Genomic DNA, 18,123 nt, shown 5'->3' on the forward strand with positions numbered 1-18,123 from the left:
AAAGGAGGCGGGACAGAGGGAGGGATGAACCAAGCTGGAATTTTACCAACACTTCAGATCAATCTGTGCCAACTTTTCTTTTCCTTATCGTCCTGATGTGTACACTGCTTAGGTTTCAAGTTTGACTCTTGAGCACTGCAAAAACGGAACTAAAAATGAATAAAGTGTTCTTAAGATGAGTGTATTTTTCCTTGATTTGAACAGGTAAATAATATGATCTGCCAATGGAATAAGATTTTTGCACTTAAAATAGGAACAATTCATCTCCATCAACTTATTTCAAGTGCAGTATATCTAATTATCTTATTTTAGGGGTCAAAATACTCATTCCTTTGGCATATAATCTTATTTACCTGCTCAAATCTAGGACACAAACACAAATTTTAAGAAAATTTTACTTATTTTTAGATCTGTTTATGCAGTGAGATTTCTGTCAGAATCTTTTAATAAAGTTTGTAATTTATGAATTTGCCACTATTGGGCGAGTGGTGGATCAGTGGTTAGAGCATGGTGACTTCCTCCCAGGAAGGCTGAAAACTCTCCAGTTCAAATCCCACAGACTGCCACTGTGCGCCCCTGAGCAAGACCCCCTCAGCCCCAGACTGTGGTGATGCAGAGTGGCAGCCCACTGCTCCCTAAGGGATGGATTAAATGCAGGGGACACATTTCTTGGCACATTTCACATTTTTTGCAGTGACAAATAAAGCAGGTTAGCGTCAACATATTGTTTCCTATTTGCCTTCAACTTATTCTTAATATAATATTAAACCAACTTACAGATACATCTCAAAGTTCACCTTTCAGCTGAAATAATGAACTTTGACTTTGCTAACAAAATCATAAGACTTCCCATTTCCTCTAGTTTCAGAAAGTCCCCACATTTTTTTTCCAGTACTTTATATTGGTATACAGGTTTTAATTTAAGCAATTTTTTATAGGTATGAACGTAATAAGGCCTGGATGAAACTAAAGCCAGCTTTCAAATATATTTAAATTGTAACTATATTGAAAACGTTTTGAACTTTGGTATAAATGTTTCCATCAGATCATCTAATGATCTAAAACATTAAGGTTTGAACAAAAAAAACAAAAACAAAAAAAAAGACGGCAAAAACTGAAAGAAATCTGTAAGGGGGCAAATTTGTTCCTAGCACTGTTTATAGTATAGTATCATTCAATAGAATAGAACAGAATAGAATCCAGCACAATAGAAGCATGTTTCAGAGAGTCACATGGTGGAAAATCCCAGTAACACTGTACATAAAAAAACTGAAATAGACTCCATGCAAAGCTGTGTAATAACTGAGGCACATTCATTCTTTTCTTTGTGTGCAGCTGACTCAGAGCCGTTGACCCAGAGAGCATGCGCAGAAACAGCTGTGACTGGCTCAGTCCTGGTCAGGGGACTTACCGAGCAAATGATATGAGATCATAGACTCTTGGAAATTTACTTGCATATAAATGTATGTGCCATCTGCTACAGTATGGAGCATTATTTCCATTATTCCAATCATGCTGCAGGACTAACTCTGCAGCCACCATCATGCATAGCAGCTCTGCGGTGTCTGAACTTGTATAACAGGTGAAAAAGTCTTTCCATGTGTGCTTGTTGTAGGGGTTTGATCTTACGAGGAAACGTAGATTGTCTTCACGAGTTTTACAACTTTTTTATTCAACCACAAATCATCTCAACACTTTTACTGCAGGTGGTTCCGGGAGCAGCGAAAAACACCACCATGTTTATCTAAGTCACATGATTTCCTGTAATAAATGTCACGCGGCGTTGTCACTGTCAATGTTGACAGAAAATCTCTGAGGCCTGACTCAATGTGAAACTGAAAGCTACTTTTGGACTTTGTGCAGGGACAATAAATCGATGGCATATTTCGACATAGACAAACTATGTAATGTGACGGGGATTTATCTACAGTTGCCTGAAGTTGTTGACTTCAATGAAACCCAGCTTTTACTTGCCATTTCGCAGAACTGGACTCTAAACCTTTGATAGTAAATGAAACGGATGTTTTTCTGCAGTTCTTCTCCAACATTATTTATCATTTGACATTTTCAATGCAGATAGAAAGACAAACAATTGATACTGTGTGTTCTTATGTTCAAATAAGAACTTTTTCAAACGCATGATTTTCTTTAAATCTTCTATGTACTTAAGCTATGTACTTGTTTTTTTGACACAAGCTGATTTAAAAGTTTGTTAATTTTTAAAACTCTCAAGTTCTATCTTTCTTCAAAGCAGTTTTTCTTTCTGTTACATTCACAACTTTCTAAATATGGATTGTCAGGTTTTATCACTTTCTCAGAGAAAATTCTCTTTTACTTCCCTGGAAGCACGTTTTCACGTCTAACATGTCTGTACAGGCCCAAAGTGAGCTATACTCAGGCGGCAGGTTGCATTTTTTTCTTGTGAAAAACCCATTTGGGTTGACTTAATACAACTTCTATAGGCAAAACCTGTTTGGCGCCCTATGTAGGTTGTAACTGGTTCACATTTATGGTTTAAGATCTTCAGTTCGTTTTGTGCAACCGCTCTAGGGCCTGTATGCGCTCCCATGTTTTCCTAAGAATTGACCTGCTTCAATATATGCAGTTAACGCGTTTCCAGCACGTCACCAACGAACAAATCTCTGTGACAGTTTGATCTACGTGTGAACTGCTTTCTTAAAACTGTCAGGTACTGGACATAAAATAAAATCACTTTAAAACACTACAAGAATGTCTGCAAGCAAAGGTAAAGAAAAGAGACCCACAACGATCTGGTCAGTTTTAAAGGGGACATATCATGCAAAATCCACTTTTTTGGCCCTTAAATGCATTTTGTTGTGTACTTGGAGTCTCTAGTTGTGGTGAAAATGTGATTGTAGTCTGTCCAGGAGCTTCATAGATATCTTCATATTCTTTATATGTTTCAAGCCATTTAGTTTTCTCTGTTTTCTGAGGTTTTTTTTTGGACAATTAACTCACCGTATTTGCTGTGGAGCTGCTAAACATGGTAATGGACTTCCAGCTTACCAGTCTCGTGAATCAGCCATTTTTATTTGTCGGAGCGATTTTGTAGTCCAACCTTAAAGATGCCAAAGCGGACAAGTCATCGGTTGTTCATTACACTCTCCCCAAGCATACTACAAAATTGGCTGAATGGAGTGAAGTGGAACACTCAGCGACCTGGAGTGGGGTGTCGTGCCTCCTTTAGATTTAAAGAAACGGTGCCAAAACGAGTTGCTCTCAGACGCACCTCAGAACAGGGGAAACAGGGGGTTTCAAAGGGGGAAAACAATGATTTCAGACCAAAGAATTGCAGTTTCCCTTTATATAGACCACAACTGAATGATTTCAATTTGAAAAGGGAATATTTAAAAGCGTATGTCCCCTTTAAGGATGCATTCTAAAACTTTTTAGAGGTGGCATCACTATTTTATAAATAACTTATGACCAACGACTAACTAATGACGTCCAAAAAAATAAAACTGGATGAACAAGTTTAGATTTAGTGGAGATTTTCTCCAATCGACGGACTTTGTATTGTCAGTTTGGGACTTCTTTCGTTTATTAAACACATTTTTTAAATAATTTTACCTTCTCCCTGCCTGTGTTAGGGTCCTCAGGACAGTCTGACCCAAACTGTTGCCCTCAGATGAAAGGAAATGGGTTAGGATGCTCAGGGAACAACTGCAGCACCAGCGTCAACGCCCACAGTGAAGCCAGTTTTTACATTAGCACGGACTGAGAATGCGTCACGCAAGAAGAGATTCCTGCTCCAAAATGTACACCTCCATGTCTGACTGAAGTTTGATAGAGCCCACACATGGATCTTTATAAAGCTGGCTAACATCCAGCACCTGCAATGGGCCCAAACCTCAGCCCTGCTCAAAATGTAGGCACCAAACCTAAAAGTCGGGTCTGCCGAGAAAACCGACCAATAAAATGAGCTCTACCATTTCTGAAAGGTGAGGGGTTAAATGTCCAGAACTCTGTCTGGAGCTTGTTCATAGCTACAAGGAGTGGGAGTGGTGCTTCTGCAGCTTGCTTATAGAGATTAAACTGAATCTTACTGGGAATGAACGTACATGTTTGAATCTGTCCACATCATTTTAACCCAGTGGGAATTAGAGAACATTAGATTTCATATTAAATTCAAACTAGTTCACCCAATTCTCGTTTTTAAATCTCACTGAAGTTGTTTGTTGCATCACCGTTGCCCTTGAAAAAAAACTGAAGTTCTAATGCTTCATTAAAAGCCCATAATGATTATAATATTCATGCCCATAATGAGCCTACACAAATTTCTGGATAAAGCTGTACACATCATGAAATCGCTGTAAAAATATATGATTACTTATTTCGATTGAATCCAGGAGGGGACGCTTTCTCCTTCTCCTCCCCCTCCTGTGCTTGCTCTAGCAGAAACACACTTGGTCAGACATGGCAGGCCATCAAAAAATCTACTTGTTCCCACTCCATCTGTTCAAAAAACTATTAATCTGCTCCGGTCCAATACAAGGCTCGGCCCTCACCGCGGAGCCAATAGAAGCGCATTAAAGCTGTGAGACCCAGGCCAATCCCGGGCTGCATTCTAATGGGGAGCATCTTTATCAAGATGCCACTCCATTTTCACATTCTGCGTATTTATGATTTCTGAGGAGAGAGCCTGCAGGAGGCATGCATCTGTAGGACAATACTAAGGTCTTTATCCAAAGGGCTCAACCAAGACTTCGGATATGGAGCTATCCCGTGCAGAATTGTGGAAAAGAAGCTGGGTGCTGGGTGCTGCATGGTGCATTTTCAAGCAACTTTGAAACACTTCAAGATAAGATTGCCATGTGTGGACTAATTCTTTAAGAACCTAGGTGTGTTCCATAATCTAGACCCCGCTTGCGGCTGTCAAAGCTTTCCTTGCGGCCGCCAGAGGCCTTTCCCAGCTTGGATTTTATTGGATGTGTTCCTGACGCTTGGGGAAAAAATATATTTTGAGAACTTCCCATGGATCCGAACATCCAGGGGTCTTTCCTCTTCAACAACAGCCTGAACCAGTTCCCCGCAGACCTAAAGGCGCCCGTGTGCCAGTACTCCGTCCCCAACTCTTTCTACAAACTCAACCCGGGCCTGAACACCCAGCTGCAGCCGGGGACGCCCCACGGCATCAGCGACATCCTGAGCCGATCCATGGTGGGGGTCGGCTCCACCGGCACCACCACCCTCCTGTCCGGATACTCCCCCATGGGGGGGTTCGGGCCCTCCGTTACCGGTACGTCCATGTACTACAACCGAGACTACAACCCCTCGCTGGGGGGCTTCTCCAAAAGCGCTGCAGAGTGCCCGATGAAGGGTCGCAGCATGAGCTGCTGGGCAGAGAGCAGCTGTGACTGGCGAGGAGGAAGACAGCAGTGCACCAGCGGTGAGTCTGCAGAGGGTTTCAGCACCCACCTCATCAATGCACAGCAACTTTATGGAGTTCGCCACGAGTCAACAAGGCGGACCAGTAGGTTTATACTGTGGGGATGAGGAAGATTCCAAAAGGGTATAAAGATGCCTCAGTTAAAAAAAAAAAGAGATCTTTACTTACAATGCTACTATTTTATTAAAATAGTATCCAATTAAAAATTTTACATCACTTCATCTAAAGAGATATAAGATGGATTATTGGCCTCTATTTTGCATGATACTGGACAGAATGTAAAACTTTACCGAACGAACAAATAGCTAAACCTGCATTATGTTTTTTTTGGTTTTTTTTTACTTTTTAGGCAGCGGTCCACTTGGGGAAATGCCCAGCAGGAAGAAACACACCAGACCCACATTTAGCGGACATCAGATTTTTGCTCTGGAGAAAACCTTCGAGCAGACCAAGTACCTGGCCGGGCCAGAGAGGGCACGCCTGGCTTACTCTCTGGGAATGACCGAGTCACAAGTTAAGGTGGGTTTTATTATTCATATGTGATTAATTTAAGCTTTTGACCGAAGCGCATATGACATGATATTGAGAAACAACCGTTAAACATTCTATGTATTTTTTATTTTTTCTGTTTTTGCTATTCAGTGGTAGTTTTTTTGGGCAGTGAGCCCCCTGTGGCTCACTGCCCATGGGGCCAGTCTGTCAAGTTGCTATAGGCAGAATAATAATTAAAAACAAGTTGTGCCAGTTTTACCCCAATCATACCTGCTGGTTTTTAATAAGAGGAATTTTAAATTATAACTTGTTGTTTTATTGCACAATAATTGGGTTTTCTTATGAAACATACAGTTGTGGGAATTGGCCTGAGGTTGTGCAACGTGAGAGTGATGGGAGAGGGAAACTAAATTCCCTAGAATGCTCCTGACTTCTGTCGTTCTTGCGAAAAACACACACCTGTTGAGCAACATGTCGATGCATGTCAGATTCATGCCTGCAGAGCGCTCGGTAACGACGAGCCTGTCTGTGCGTCAGGTGTGGTTTCAGAACCGACGCACCAAGTGGAGGAAGAAGAGCGCGTCGGAGCCCAGCTCCACGCAGGCCAGCCACGCCGCGCAGAGCGGGGAGGCCTCGGAGAACGAGGTGGAGGACGAGGAGTACAACAAGCCCCTGGACCCCGACTCTGACGACGACAAGATCCGACTGCTGCTGCGCAAACACCGCAGGGCGTTCTCCGTGCTGAGACTGGGACCGCACACCGTCTGACACACGCACGCACGCACGCTCACTCCACGCAACAGACCCGCATGCTGTGATTAAAACATTTGTTTAAAGTTAGATGGGTGGGTGGGGACGGATTCAGCATGAGCAGATCCAGGTCCAGCGGGGGACATTTAAATAGATTTGATCTCATATGAAAGGATCCTTTTATTTAAAAAGTATATATATTATCCATTAAAAAAAGAAATACATTTTTTTAGTACCTCAGGTCTGTTAACTCCCCAATGCAAAGTGTGTGAAAGGAATACACTGTTATTTGCATTAAAACGTGTAAAAAAATAAATAAACGAAAGGTCAAACAATTAAGCCCATCTACTATGAGTTCATTCAAAATATAAATTGTCAAATGCTGATTGTTTTTTCTGTGCATTGATGTTTTGAAGTCATAAGATAATCTGTAAAAAAAAAAAAAAAAAAAAAAAAGTCCACTTAAACCTGTGTAACATGATTGCACAATAAAAGATTACGAGTTCGCTATCAGACTGTGTGGCTCAAATCAGTTTTTCCACTAATAAATAAACACTGTGTCGATGCACTCTTTTGATTCCTTTGTATCCGCTGTCGATTGGCAGTTGAAACGGCGAGCATAAGGGGACGGTGGCTCGGGAGAGGGTCAGAGGTCAAATCTTGTGTGATTTACTCTGCGGGGTGCTTTAATTGAAGACAATGGCCCCTGCAACCCAGCTCAATTGAAAATCAATACCGGCAGTGAAGGTTTGTTCACCACGTCGACCTCGTGTTTGTCCTCCGTGCGCCTCATGAAGCTGACAGCAGAGCAGAAGGAGGAAAGGCCCAGGAACGCCGCGGTGACACTTTCTCAATCGCAGCGCTTGCATTTAAAAGAAGAAAATATGCCGGACCGGGAACAGGGTCACGTATGCTCGTAGCTATGAACGCCAATCCTGCGAGTACATTAATGCATTTTTTTTTTATTAGTTTATTTATCAGGGACAATGCAGCGCACATTATTACATTCATAATTGTAATAGGCAGAGCCATAACAAAATGTGTAGATGTGTTGCATGAAAGGTTTCTAGCCTACAGGCTAATTTGCAACTCCAGTCCCCAGTCAGGCATATTGGGTATGTTTTAAAAATCTCATTCAAAGCCTTTTATTTAAAGATTTTTTTTTGCTTGTTAATCTAAGTCAACAAACCCAGAAACAGTAAACGAGCTGTGAAGTTGGGACTTAGAAGGTAACTCGATTTTTGCCTGGGAGTGTTTCAATCTGAGTAGAGCCCTGGTCTGAAAAGGGATCACCTTCCCCCTTCAGAAGGCCACCTTAAGGAGTCTGTCCTCTATGCCTGCCACTGAAACCATGAAAACCAGACTGTCGGCACATTCCCAGATATAAACTAACAGGAGAACCTTCCCGCTTCAAGGTCAAATTTTTTAGTTCACTTTCACTTTGCTTTACATTTCATCCATTCGATACAGTATGGTCTCTACATCTTATTGAGAAGGTAGCCCAATAATGTGGAATTACAAATGAAATAAAAAATATTTTTTTAATGAGTTATTTTAAATGTCAGACTAATATCGGCTCGGAATGTTCCAAACTGCTTTGTTTTCTTTAAATCAACAATAGTTTGAATGTTTTTATGTTCACAAAAGCAGAACAATGAACCCGCGAGCCATGAAAATAACAGTTTGAGCTCTGATTTAAAAATAAAAACTGAGTTATGTTCAGAGCACTTTATTTTTCCCTGAAGGGTGGCAATAAAATACAAACAACAACAGGGAGTTGAAAAATGCTAAATAAACCAATGAAGCCCCTCTACCTTATTTCATGTTCCTAAAAATAAATGATGTTAACCTTTATGATTGCTCCGGCACAAACAGGATTTGGTATGTGTTTTTTTTCCTGTCTTTTCAACATTTTTTCATATCCCCAAACAGACAGTATAGCACTAAATAATTGACTGAAAGCTTAAGTCGTCTCTGAAAAGGAACCGGATCTCTCCATCATGGGCAACTTTGCGGCGATAAAAAGTTAAGTCTAGATGGTGTTCATACAATCCTGCTCCTAAGAGGGTGAAATGAGCCACTGATTAGGTTGTTTCCTCTCAGAACACGTGCCGATCGTAAAGAGTAAAAAGGCCACTCAAAGGGCCAAGATCTAATTGTTTTACAGCCAAGGCTGAAGGAAAGAGGGAAGGTAAAAGAGTAATAAAGCAATACAAGGAAAAAAAAATATGTAAACAAACAATCTAAAAATTATGATACTGACATGAAAATCCTTAGTTTTGAAAAAAAAAATATGCTTGGGTACTGTAATCTGTTATCCAACGTTGTCAAGATTTAGAAATACTAAAAAACTCATTTCAGATTTTTCATGACTTGAATAGGAACCTTGTTTTTAAAAAAAAAAAAAATCAAAAATATACAAAAAAATATTAATAAAAAAGCTTTCAGTTACTGATATGCTTTTCTAATTATCTTCACATAGTTTCTGTTGTTCAAGTCTTTATTTTCGCCACACAAACTTTCTGACATGTAATCCTCCTCATGGGAATCCCGGCGTTGTCCAGGAAGAGATTCTCGGCGTGAATCTCTAAACATCACAGATGCAAACACAGCACGAGGGGACGACCCAAAAATAGACAGAACCACTTTGCTTTGGGTCTCACTTTATTTCCAAAAGTCCAAGTAAAACATGTAGTGTCTGACTAGAGGTAACTAAAAGTAATACTGGCCTTCCGACCGACTCCACTCCTGTCACAACATTACATTATATTACACACCGGTTCAGACGATGGAGTCGTGTGCATCAGTCTCTGTGCCTTGCTACCGTGCAGCAACAGGCCAACTGTACAAACAACATGAAATCCAAAACTTCGCTTCTGCAAACATGGAGAGAGCGCCGGGTCCCTCGGGCGGCTCCTCTCACACCACACAAAATAAGCAAAAATACGGCAAGCAGTTGTGAGTGGCAGAGTTATTGTTACTAAAGCCAGGTTAAAATGGGAACTGATCATTTAATACATCAAAAAAATATATATCACTGCACTAGAGCTACAGTATAACAACAACATGCATGGTAAAAATAACTTATGAAGAGAGAACATTTAAACAGTGCCTCATGCTCTATATGTATGTGCACGTGTGTGAGTGTGTGGGTGGGTGGGTGTATAAAAATATTCAATAACTCAGTTGTAAGTAAACAGAGGACACTAATAATTTCTTTTGATGAAAGAAGGTAAAGGTAGCGCGTGAGAGTGGACGGATGCGGCGCAGCGCAGACGTAATCAGGACCTTCCCCGGGCAGGACGGCTAAAAAGGAGGACAGGCTGCTGAGAACTGATGACGTGTACGATGGGAGATAAAGCACTTGGTATTTTGTACGGCTCGCACACAGAGAGCGCGCCACTGTCAGTTTAAAAAGGGGAATCCACATTGCATGAGAAAGTATCTGCCCCCCCTCCACAGGTTTCTTCTGTTTCCTCCTCTTCATCTGTTCAACTTAAAGGTTCAAGAGCAATAAAACTAACAGTAATACCAAACCAAGAGAAACCCAGAGGAAATACATAAATCTGTGTTTAAATCACTTATCAATGGAAAACATTACCAACATGGAACCCATCTAAAAAAAAAAAAAACGTATAAAAATGAAGTTTCATCGTGGATTAGCTGTGAATAAAACATCAGCCGCGCTCCGGCCTGATTACAGTGCTATCAGATCTGTAAAACTGAACCAAGATGTTTCTTTGAACAGAACCAGCCTGAGAACATTTAGACGGCTGAATATCTCAAAAACCAGCGTATCTTTCTCCGATCTAAAAACAAAATTAAACAACAGATGAGAAACTAACAGTCTGGAAGTAGATGCAAAGTCATTTGTAAGTCTCTAAGACTCCAGTGGACCAGCACTATGCACAAACAGAGAAACCACAGAACAGTGGAGAACCTTCCCGGGAGCCGTTGGCCGATCAAAATGAATCCAAAAGTGGATGAACGAATCATCCAGGTCATAAAAGAACCCAGACCATTTAAAAGCGCTGCAGGCCTCTCCTCCCTTAGTTAAGGTCAGCATTCACGATTCATCAATAAGAGGCCAGACAAAAATGGCTAAAACCTGCTCACGGTTTTCAGACAGCCCTAAAGCACTAATTCACAGCTTTTTTAGCATTTGCTCTAACTCAAATCAGACTTTCGGTGTTGTCAAATAAGGAAATGGAGTTTTCAAGGCTGGGCCCAGATTCATGTAAGTTTGTGAACTTTGGTTCCTTTCGTTTTTAAATTCCTAAAGACTAAAGCGTAGCGCTCTGTCTGGCATCCTAGAGCCAGTTTAAGAAGTTATCTACAGAACAAACAGATGCCCAGCCCATTATTGATTCGTGAACCGGCATTCAGTCTGAAAGTCAAAACCCAATATACTGGTTTGGAAAATATTAAAATCAAGCTCTGATGAGGAAAATCAAAGATAACGCATGTCAAATTGTTATGAATCAATTGGTAAAACGACTCAATTTCTTAAGCATTAGCTATTTGTCGTTTAAAAAAAGGATACAAAGTGTAGAAAATCAAATAGTTTTCAAAGCATGTTTTTCCCCTTTTCCAACTAATCCAGACATAGAAAATGATAGCAGCCAATTCCACGCTGTCATCTAAAAAGAGACTTTGTCTAATATAAAAAAAAATTATTATAATCCAAAAACCTGTGACTAAAAAAAATAAAAACTATATAAAAAAAACAAAAACAGAGAAATCTGTAGGGGGCCAATACATTTTCACCATTGCAGATAAAAACTACAGCAGCTGGTTTGCTGCTGCTATAAACCTTTCTGTCTGTCTAGTGTTCGGAGACATGCATGCGTATCTCAGGTGTGTGATTCTGAGAAGAACATCGGCCTGAACATTACAACAGGAGGGTGAATAAGACAAGTTGTGCCTCTTGTTTTTAAAATGCTACAGTGGGAGAAAACTACAGATGTCTGAAGTAAGTGGAGCGCGGTAAACAAAGGGAGAGCAGACGCGGCCGGTCTGTGGAGCTGATGTTCAGCACCTGATAATAAAGATGCGATCTGTCTAAAAGATGTCAGATTTTCATGCACATGGTTTCACCACACTTCTGGAGGTTAAAAACAACAACAACAACAAAAAAACAGCCATTCTGGTCATAGTTTTGCAGTAGCTACAATCTTAAGAAACAGTTTTACAACAATAGTGACGGTTGCCGTTAAAATATTAAGAACTAGTAAGAATTAAAAATATCTGTCCACACGGCTGCGAGCAGGAACTCCAGAGACAAGAGGAGAAAATCCAGCGCTGAATCTGAGTAGACCGGCCTGGACGAAGCTGCAGCTGAGAGATCAGATACCGGCGACACGATGGCTCAGGCCCAGCCAAGCCCTGCAGGGGGGACCCGACCCAGTCACAGAGGAGGAGAAGATCTAAGGGGGCCGGGTTATGGGGGGTGTGGCTGAACACCTGGAGAAGACACACAGGGACCCAAATATTAATATTAATACAATGATTGAACATGTCAAAAACATGTTTCTTTTTTCTCCTTCTCCACAATGATGCATTTCTTTGTGTTCCACTTAAAGCTCTCTGAAGGTTGTGGCTTCAGAACGACAAGACGTACAAAAGTTGACCTTAAATACTGAAAGTCCCGTATTACTGCCTCAAAATGTAAAAGGCAAAAACAAACAAGGGATCTTTGTAGGATGTTTTTTGTGTTTGTTTGTTTGTCTGGTTTTTTTCCACTGAGAGGAATTTATTTTTTCAAAGCCCTCAACAGAAAGACCATCATGATAAAGCAGTCCATCCTTAAACAAATAAATTTAAACAGCGGCAAAACAAAATCATGGCCGTAAAAACGCCAATATGCTGTCGGGGCGGGATGAATGCCTCTCCAGCCGACCGTCCAGATTGTAATTAATGAAACAAAGTCGTGCAATGCACTTAATGTGTAGCCGCGGCGAGAGACCAGAGGATTCAATAGACATAGATCAGCGGGAAGGTGCTGATGGCCTGTGCTCCTACTACACTGGACACAAAAGGAGCGCCCGTGTCCCTCTGGTACTTTATCTTAGTTCATATTCTGACTCCGCTGGGCTGGGTCGCTTATGGCTCTCCGGGGAGAAGAGCAAGATTACCCACAATCTCTCTCTAAGTCTACCCTCTGGACGGACTGCATTCTCACACGTGGCGCTTTACTTATATATATTCTTACCATTGAGCAGGATCAGAGTCAATGGTTATTTGTCTTCAGCGAGAAGGACAGAAAGACGGGCTGTAGGAGAACCAAAAAACATGAAGGAGTCACTCTGCAGCTGATTTATTGCCTTAGCACAAACATGTTTTTTTTTTTTAAGGGCTTACCTTATGGTCTCCCATGCAGACATTGGGACCAATTGTGTTGTAAGCAACACTCTGCCCGTCATTATCACCTCTCTGAAACAAACAAAAGCTTTAGGATTATGCACCGGCAAGGAACAACATTCACATTCAGCAATTACCGTCTAAGGTGTCTCCTGGGTAAAGGACTTGATGAATTCCCATATTAAAAATAATCAAATACATTTGAGAATCATGGACACAAGTTTGTGTTTTTTAAAGATGTAAACTGTTGGTTTTTCAGGGAGGACATGCCAAACAACAAACAACTTCCATGCATTTTATGGGCAAGGATTGGGTCCAAGTTTGGGTTTTATTTCAATTTTCTCCAATCCACACAGGGTCAAAATAAAACCCGATCACATACGCAAACCTCCACAGATATCTGGTCAAATGTCTCTTAGCCGAGTGCATCAAAACTACAAACGTCTGCAGAGCCAGGTGGCATTCTGAGGAGGGGATTCACCCATTTGAATCGCCTGCTTTTAACCAAGAACCAGGATACATTTAAAACCCCAGGACACCGGGCCTTAAAGAAGGAAGTTGGTCACCCCTGATTCAAAATGGCTTGCATGGATCTGGCCTTTAAGCGTAGTGCACAAATGTTATGTTTAATAGCTAAATATTATCCATTCCAGTACTAGACATCTGTAGTGTATTGATACCAGTGGCTGTAGGATGCTGCTACCATCACAGTGTTTGATGGCGGGAAACCGTGTTGCTTACTCTGAAATCCTCACATTGACTGCTTCAAGCATTCCTTCCCTCATTTTGGCCAAACAGCTCAATCTGTGTCCTCTATCGGATCCGCCAGACCCAAACTGTCCCCCCTCAAATGATGAAAACATGTCAGAATCATGTGGTATAAGTCCAGGAAACCAAGATTCAAGCATCACATTAGGAGTGCTCTGGAAAACTGTGCCAACTCTTAAACATAGTGGTGGTAGTACCATCATGCTGAGGGGTCAGTTTCACTTCTAGTGGTAGTTTTAGATAAAACAGCGAAGGAGGACTAGAATCAGATTCTTTAACTTCACCTTAAATCCACCACTAGATGATTAAAACTTGACCATATTTGGGTGTTTTAACAGGATAACCATCCCAAACACACATCAGAAGTGAATGGACGAAGCAGGCTAGCCTAACCTGACTCTCACCAGATGGATGTAGCTCCGCAGAGCTCCACATGGCTCCCCACATCCATCTGGACTCGCTGCCATTGGGAGGGATTTCAACACCACATAAAATGGACGAGACAATCAGGATCGCTGGGTGGGATTTTTGTAGATGTGACGTATCAGAGAAAGGACTGTTTGGATTCAGACAACAATGGCGGCTCGCAGTGTGGAAGCAAGCGGTAATATTGATGCTGCTACTTCATCAGTGATGTCCAATTTACCGAACATTAAGTCTTTAAAAGAACACCAGAGAACAGCTTTGAAGGCTTTTGTTAGTGGAAACGATGGTTTTGGTTTGCATGTTGGTCTCATTGTGAATGGTTGAAGTAGCGTGTCAATAAAGATGAAGGACAGGTGGTTTATCCAATCATATGCAAGGATTTTTAATAAGGCCCCTCCTTCTGAAACACATCTCCGATGGAGCGATCCCAGATGGACGTGTGGAGCTCTGTAGAACGGAATCCATCTGGCGAGAGTCAGGTTAGGCTAGCGTTGCGTTTTTTGATGAGCCTCACCTCGTCTACACTAAAACTTTGCAGGCTTGTGGCGGGAATCGGTTTCAAAGAACTCCCCCGGCTCTGCCAGGAACAGTGGACAAACACTCAGACAGCATTATGCCTCAGACAGCTGCAACTGACCCTGTTGATGAAATCGTTGGCGGTGTGAGACATGAGGATGCGATCACACCAGGCGGGACAGCGAGTGTTCATGTACTGCTTCGGCTGACAGCAGTCCTCGCTGTAGGGGTAGCTGAACGGGAGAGGACAAGATCAGATTTGGAGCTTCGGATAGATCCGGAGAGGCTTTTATAGATTGTCAAAATTGTTCGCGGCTATTGTAAAAATGTTCTCACCTGGGTGGAAAAGTGATGTCCTCTTCCCTGATGACGTCCTGAAAGGACGTGACTTCTTTGTCGTATTTCAAAAGCTGAGGGAACACAAACAGGAAGTGTCACAACTTTAAAAAGAGAAACACAAAGTAAATTAAAGGCCAATTCCAGGTATGTTTCTTTTTTTTTCTTTTTTTTTTTTCACCTGTCATTTTCTAAGGGCACAGCTATGCATTAATCTGATAATCGTTGATGACATGCCAGATTATTCAGCAGCAACCTGTATTTCCCGTTAGTGGGACCAGCAGTCTGGAATGTGTTCTCACCGCTCTGCCATTGTCCTTCCTGAAAACAGCCTGATGCACGTAGGCGAACAGCTTCTCCTCGATCTGCAGCAGCACCTGCCGTAAAGACCCGGGTGGGCAGCATTAGAGGCGGTCTGAGACAAATCCGATGATGGCGTGTGTGTTTGTTTGGTTGTTGCGTTTACCTGGTGGTCGTTGTCCTTTTCCTCAAATATGATTTTCTCCACGTCATAATTGCCGTCTTTCACAACATCTGCTTCGATGGTCAGATGCTGGTCACAGCAGCACAAACAGCAGTCGGGGGTAGGGTGTGTGTGTGTGTGTGTGTAAATATTAAGCTGATACACATTTATGACACAGAAGACATTAAAACAAACCTGGACTAATGCAAGTGTGTCCAAACGGAAGTTAAAATCTCCAAAGAGGAAGAAAGGCATGGCGGCGTAGCGGCTGTCCGACACCCTAGAAAGAAAAATACAACGTTCTTCATTTATTTAGTGCTGTCCTAAGATTGTTGTAATTTAGCAAAAGGGCAAAGATCTTTTCATTTTATCTAAAATTCTGTTTGTCATTGAGACAATCTGACACAGTTGCCAATGCAATCATTATTGGTTTGTTTTTATGTTGCAAACATGAACTGCCAAGTGTTTTATTGGGATTTTATGGGACAGACCAACACAAAGTACTGCATGATTTTCAAAGTGGAAGGACGGTGCTACCTTCTTTTCAACATTTATTACAAATTCAAATCTGAAACGTGTATTCAGCCTCCTTTACTCTAAAACCCCTAAAAAAAAAAAAAAAAACAATATATATATATATATATATATATATATATATATATATATATATATATATATATATATATATATATATATAGTAACTCTAGGAAGTTACCCAACTAGCTAATGCAGTCCACCTATGGCTGTACTGTCACCTCATTATAAATCCAGCTGTTCTGTGAAGGCCCCAGAGGTTTGGAAAGCAATAGCAGCTTTGTGAAGACCCTAACCCTAAATAAGCTTGAGACTAAATCGGACGTTAAACTTGGAGCAACACAGCAACCCTAAACACACGGCCAGAGCTGAAACGAAATGGTTTTTAGATCTGTGCACATTAATTAAAGTGTTCGATTGCCCCCCCTCAAATTGCACCACTGTGCACAGCTACTGATCCCACCTGTCAATGACGTATCTGAGGGCGTTCTTGCGGTTGGCTGAATAAATGGACGGACTGGAGTTGACGGCAATGAGGTTGGAGGCATCGTGGAACAGGTGGATGTTGACCAGGTCGAGACCCCTGTGAACAACACACAAGCGACGGCAAAATGTGACGACACGCAGCGGAGGGAGCAGGAAAGCAGGAAGAAGTCTGATATCAGATAAGAGGCCGTGTGTGCGGGCATCAGTGAGTAGATGTGGGTGTGTGAAGTACCGTAACCCAGGTGTCACCTCACAACTTTCTTATCAGCAACTAAGTCACTGCACAGTCCACATGATTATGGACTGTGAGGTAGCATACACAAACACACACATATTATATATACACGTACATATATATATATACATATATATATATAAAAACACATGCCAGTAGACGCAGACCTTGGAACCACCTGCAAAACAACCCAAGATATCTGCGTTTCTTTTAAATGCCGCCACAGTTGTACCATGGTGGCCAACACAGTTCAATGTAATACAACACCCCCAATGGAAGTGACAAAAGAATGGAAGGAGAAAAAAAAATACTGTATGTTTCCTAATACGCACATACGCAATGATGTTTGGGTGTGCTGCTCGGGAAGCGCTTACTTGGCGATTACAGGCAAAGGTAGATGATTCCTGAGAAAGTGACGACATAATGGAGTAGTTGTGCAGCTGCAACAGAGCGTGCGATCATGACTTCACTCAGATAAGAGCTTACCAGGAGCTCCAGTAAAGGTTTCCTGTTCTACTCAGTAACGTGATTATCCTCATATTTGTAATAGATAATAAAGGAAGGAAAAAAATGTTCATTTTAAAAATATCAAATTTCATAATCAATTAGGAAGTGTCGATATTAAATTGAAACCTTTTAAAAATAATGAGCTAAAGTTCAAATTTCTGATCATAGTAAAGCTTCACTAAGTAAAAACGGTGGGTCTACCACGGTATATTGCTTTTTCAGACTTCTGTTTCCAGGTGAAGCATAACTGTCCACAACAATTTCTACGCATACCTTCTCCATTTGCAGCTGCTAGTGACACAGTGCATTACGGGAAACCATGCTTTACCAAGCACGCAGATCGATGTATCACTGCGTCCTCAATAAAATGAGCAGCGCAAGAACACAACTTTGAACAAACTTGCCTCGATACGTACTTAGGAATAAAAAATACGGACAAGTATGCATGAGAAACGGCCAAGATCGTATTAATTAGTTTAACTTCCATCTTATATTACTTTCATTTTGGCTTTTCTCATTGGATTGTGAGTTTTGTATTTTGTTGAACCGTCTGGGCCACGGTACCAGCGAGTAGCAGCCATGACTCTCTTGCTTCTCTTCCAACTATTGAGAATAGCCTAAGTGCTTCAGATGGGAAAGAGGGCAAATTCTCCTCCTGGCTTTAAAACAGTGATCTTTCTTAGCAAGTATGTAAATACATATATAACTAATAACATCAATAATATTCATTAAAGCCATCAATTGTAATATTGCTGTTATTAAAGACCTTAAGTGTTTGTGTCGATTAGCGCCCAAGACTCTTTGGAGCAAAGTTGTTACTGATGGAAGAAGACTCAAAGT

At 41.4% G+C, this 18,123-nt stretch overlaps 2 protein-coding genes across 2 annotated transcripts in view; one reads left to right on the forward strand and one right to left on the reverse strand.

Annotated features, from left to right (window-relative positions):
* Positions 1–4,025: 4,025 nt before the first annotated feature.
* Positions 4,026–6,991, forward strand: nkx6.3 (NK6 homeobox 3). The gene is made up of 3 exons (XM_012863275.3): positions 4,026–5,410; positions 5,760–5,929; positions 6,440–6,991. The coding sequence occupies exons 1-3, from the start codon at positions 4,996–4,998 to the stop codon at positions 6,668–6,670; spliced, it is 816 nt and encodes a 271-aa protein (XP_012718729.2). The 5' UTR covers positions 4,026–4,995; the 3' UTR covers positions 6,671–6,991.
* A 2,307-nt stretch (positions 6,992–9,298) lies between these two features.
* inpp5l (inositol polyphosphate-5-phosphatase L) overlaps positions 9,299–18,123 on the reverse strand; it is a 29,699-nt gene continuing 20,874 nt past the window's right edge. The window contains exons 8-16 of the mRNA XM_012863358.3: positions 16,519–16,638; positions 15,717–15,801; positions 15,525–15,611; positions 15,361–15,435; positions 15,059–15,132; positions 14,844–14,955; positions 13,013–13,084; positions 12,864–12,923; positions 9,299–12,115 (exon numbers count right to left, since the gene is read on the reverse strand). Coding sequence (XP_012718812.2) covers positions 12,882–12,923; positions 13,013–13,084; positions 14,844–14,955; positions 15,059–15,132; positions 15,361–15,435; positions 15,525–15,611; positions 15,717–15,801; positions 16,519–16,638 — 667 coding nt within the window. The 3' untranslated portion in view covers positions 9,299–12,115; positions 12,864–12,881. The remainder of the gene's footprint in view (positions 12,116–12,863; positions 12,924–13,012; positions 13,085–14,843; positions 14,956–15,058; positions 15,133–15,360; positions 15,436–15,524; positions 15,612–15,716; positions 15,802–16,518; positions 16,639–18,123) is intronic.

This window comes from Fundulus heteroclitus, chromosome 12 (assembly GCF_011125445.2).
Source record: "Fundulus heteroclitus isolate FHET01 chromosome 12, MU-UCD_Fhet_4.1, whole genome shotgun sequence".
Lineage (NCBI taxonomy): Eukaryota > Metazoa > Chordata > Actinopteri > Cyprinodontiformes > Fundulidae > Fundulus > Fundulus heteroclitus.

Coding starts and splice junctions, on each gene's coding strand:
- nkx6.3 (XM_012863275.3), top strand. CDS start 4,996: ATGGATCCGAACATCCAGGGGTCTTTCCTCTTCAACAACAGCCTGAAC. Junction 5,411..5,759: donor AAGACAGCAGTGCACCAGCG/GTGAGTCTGCAG, acceptor TTTACTTTTTAG/GCAGCGGTCCACTTGGGGAA. Junction 5,930..6,439: donor TGACCGAGTCACAAGTTAAG/GTGGGTTTTATT, acceptor TCTGTGCGTCAG/GTGTGGTTTCAGAACCGACG.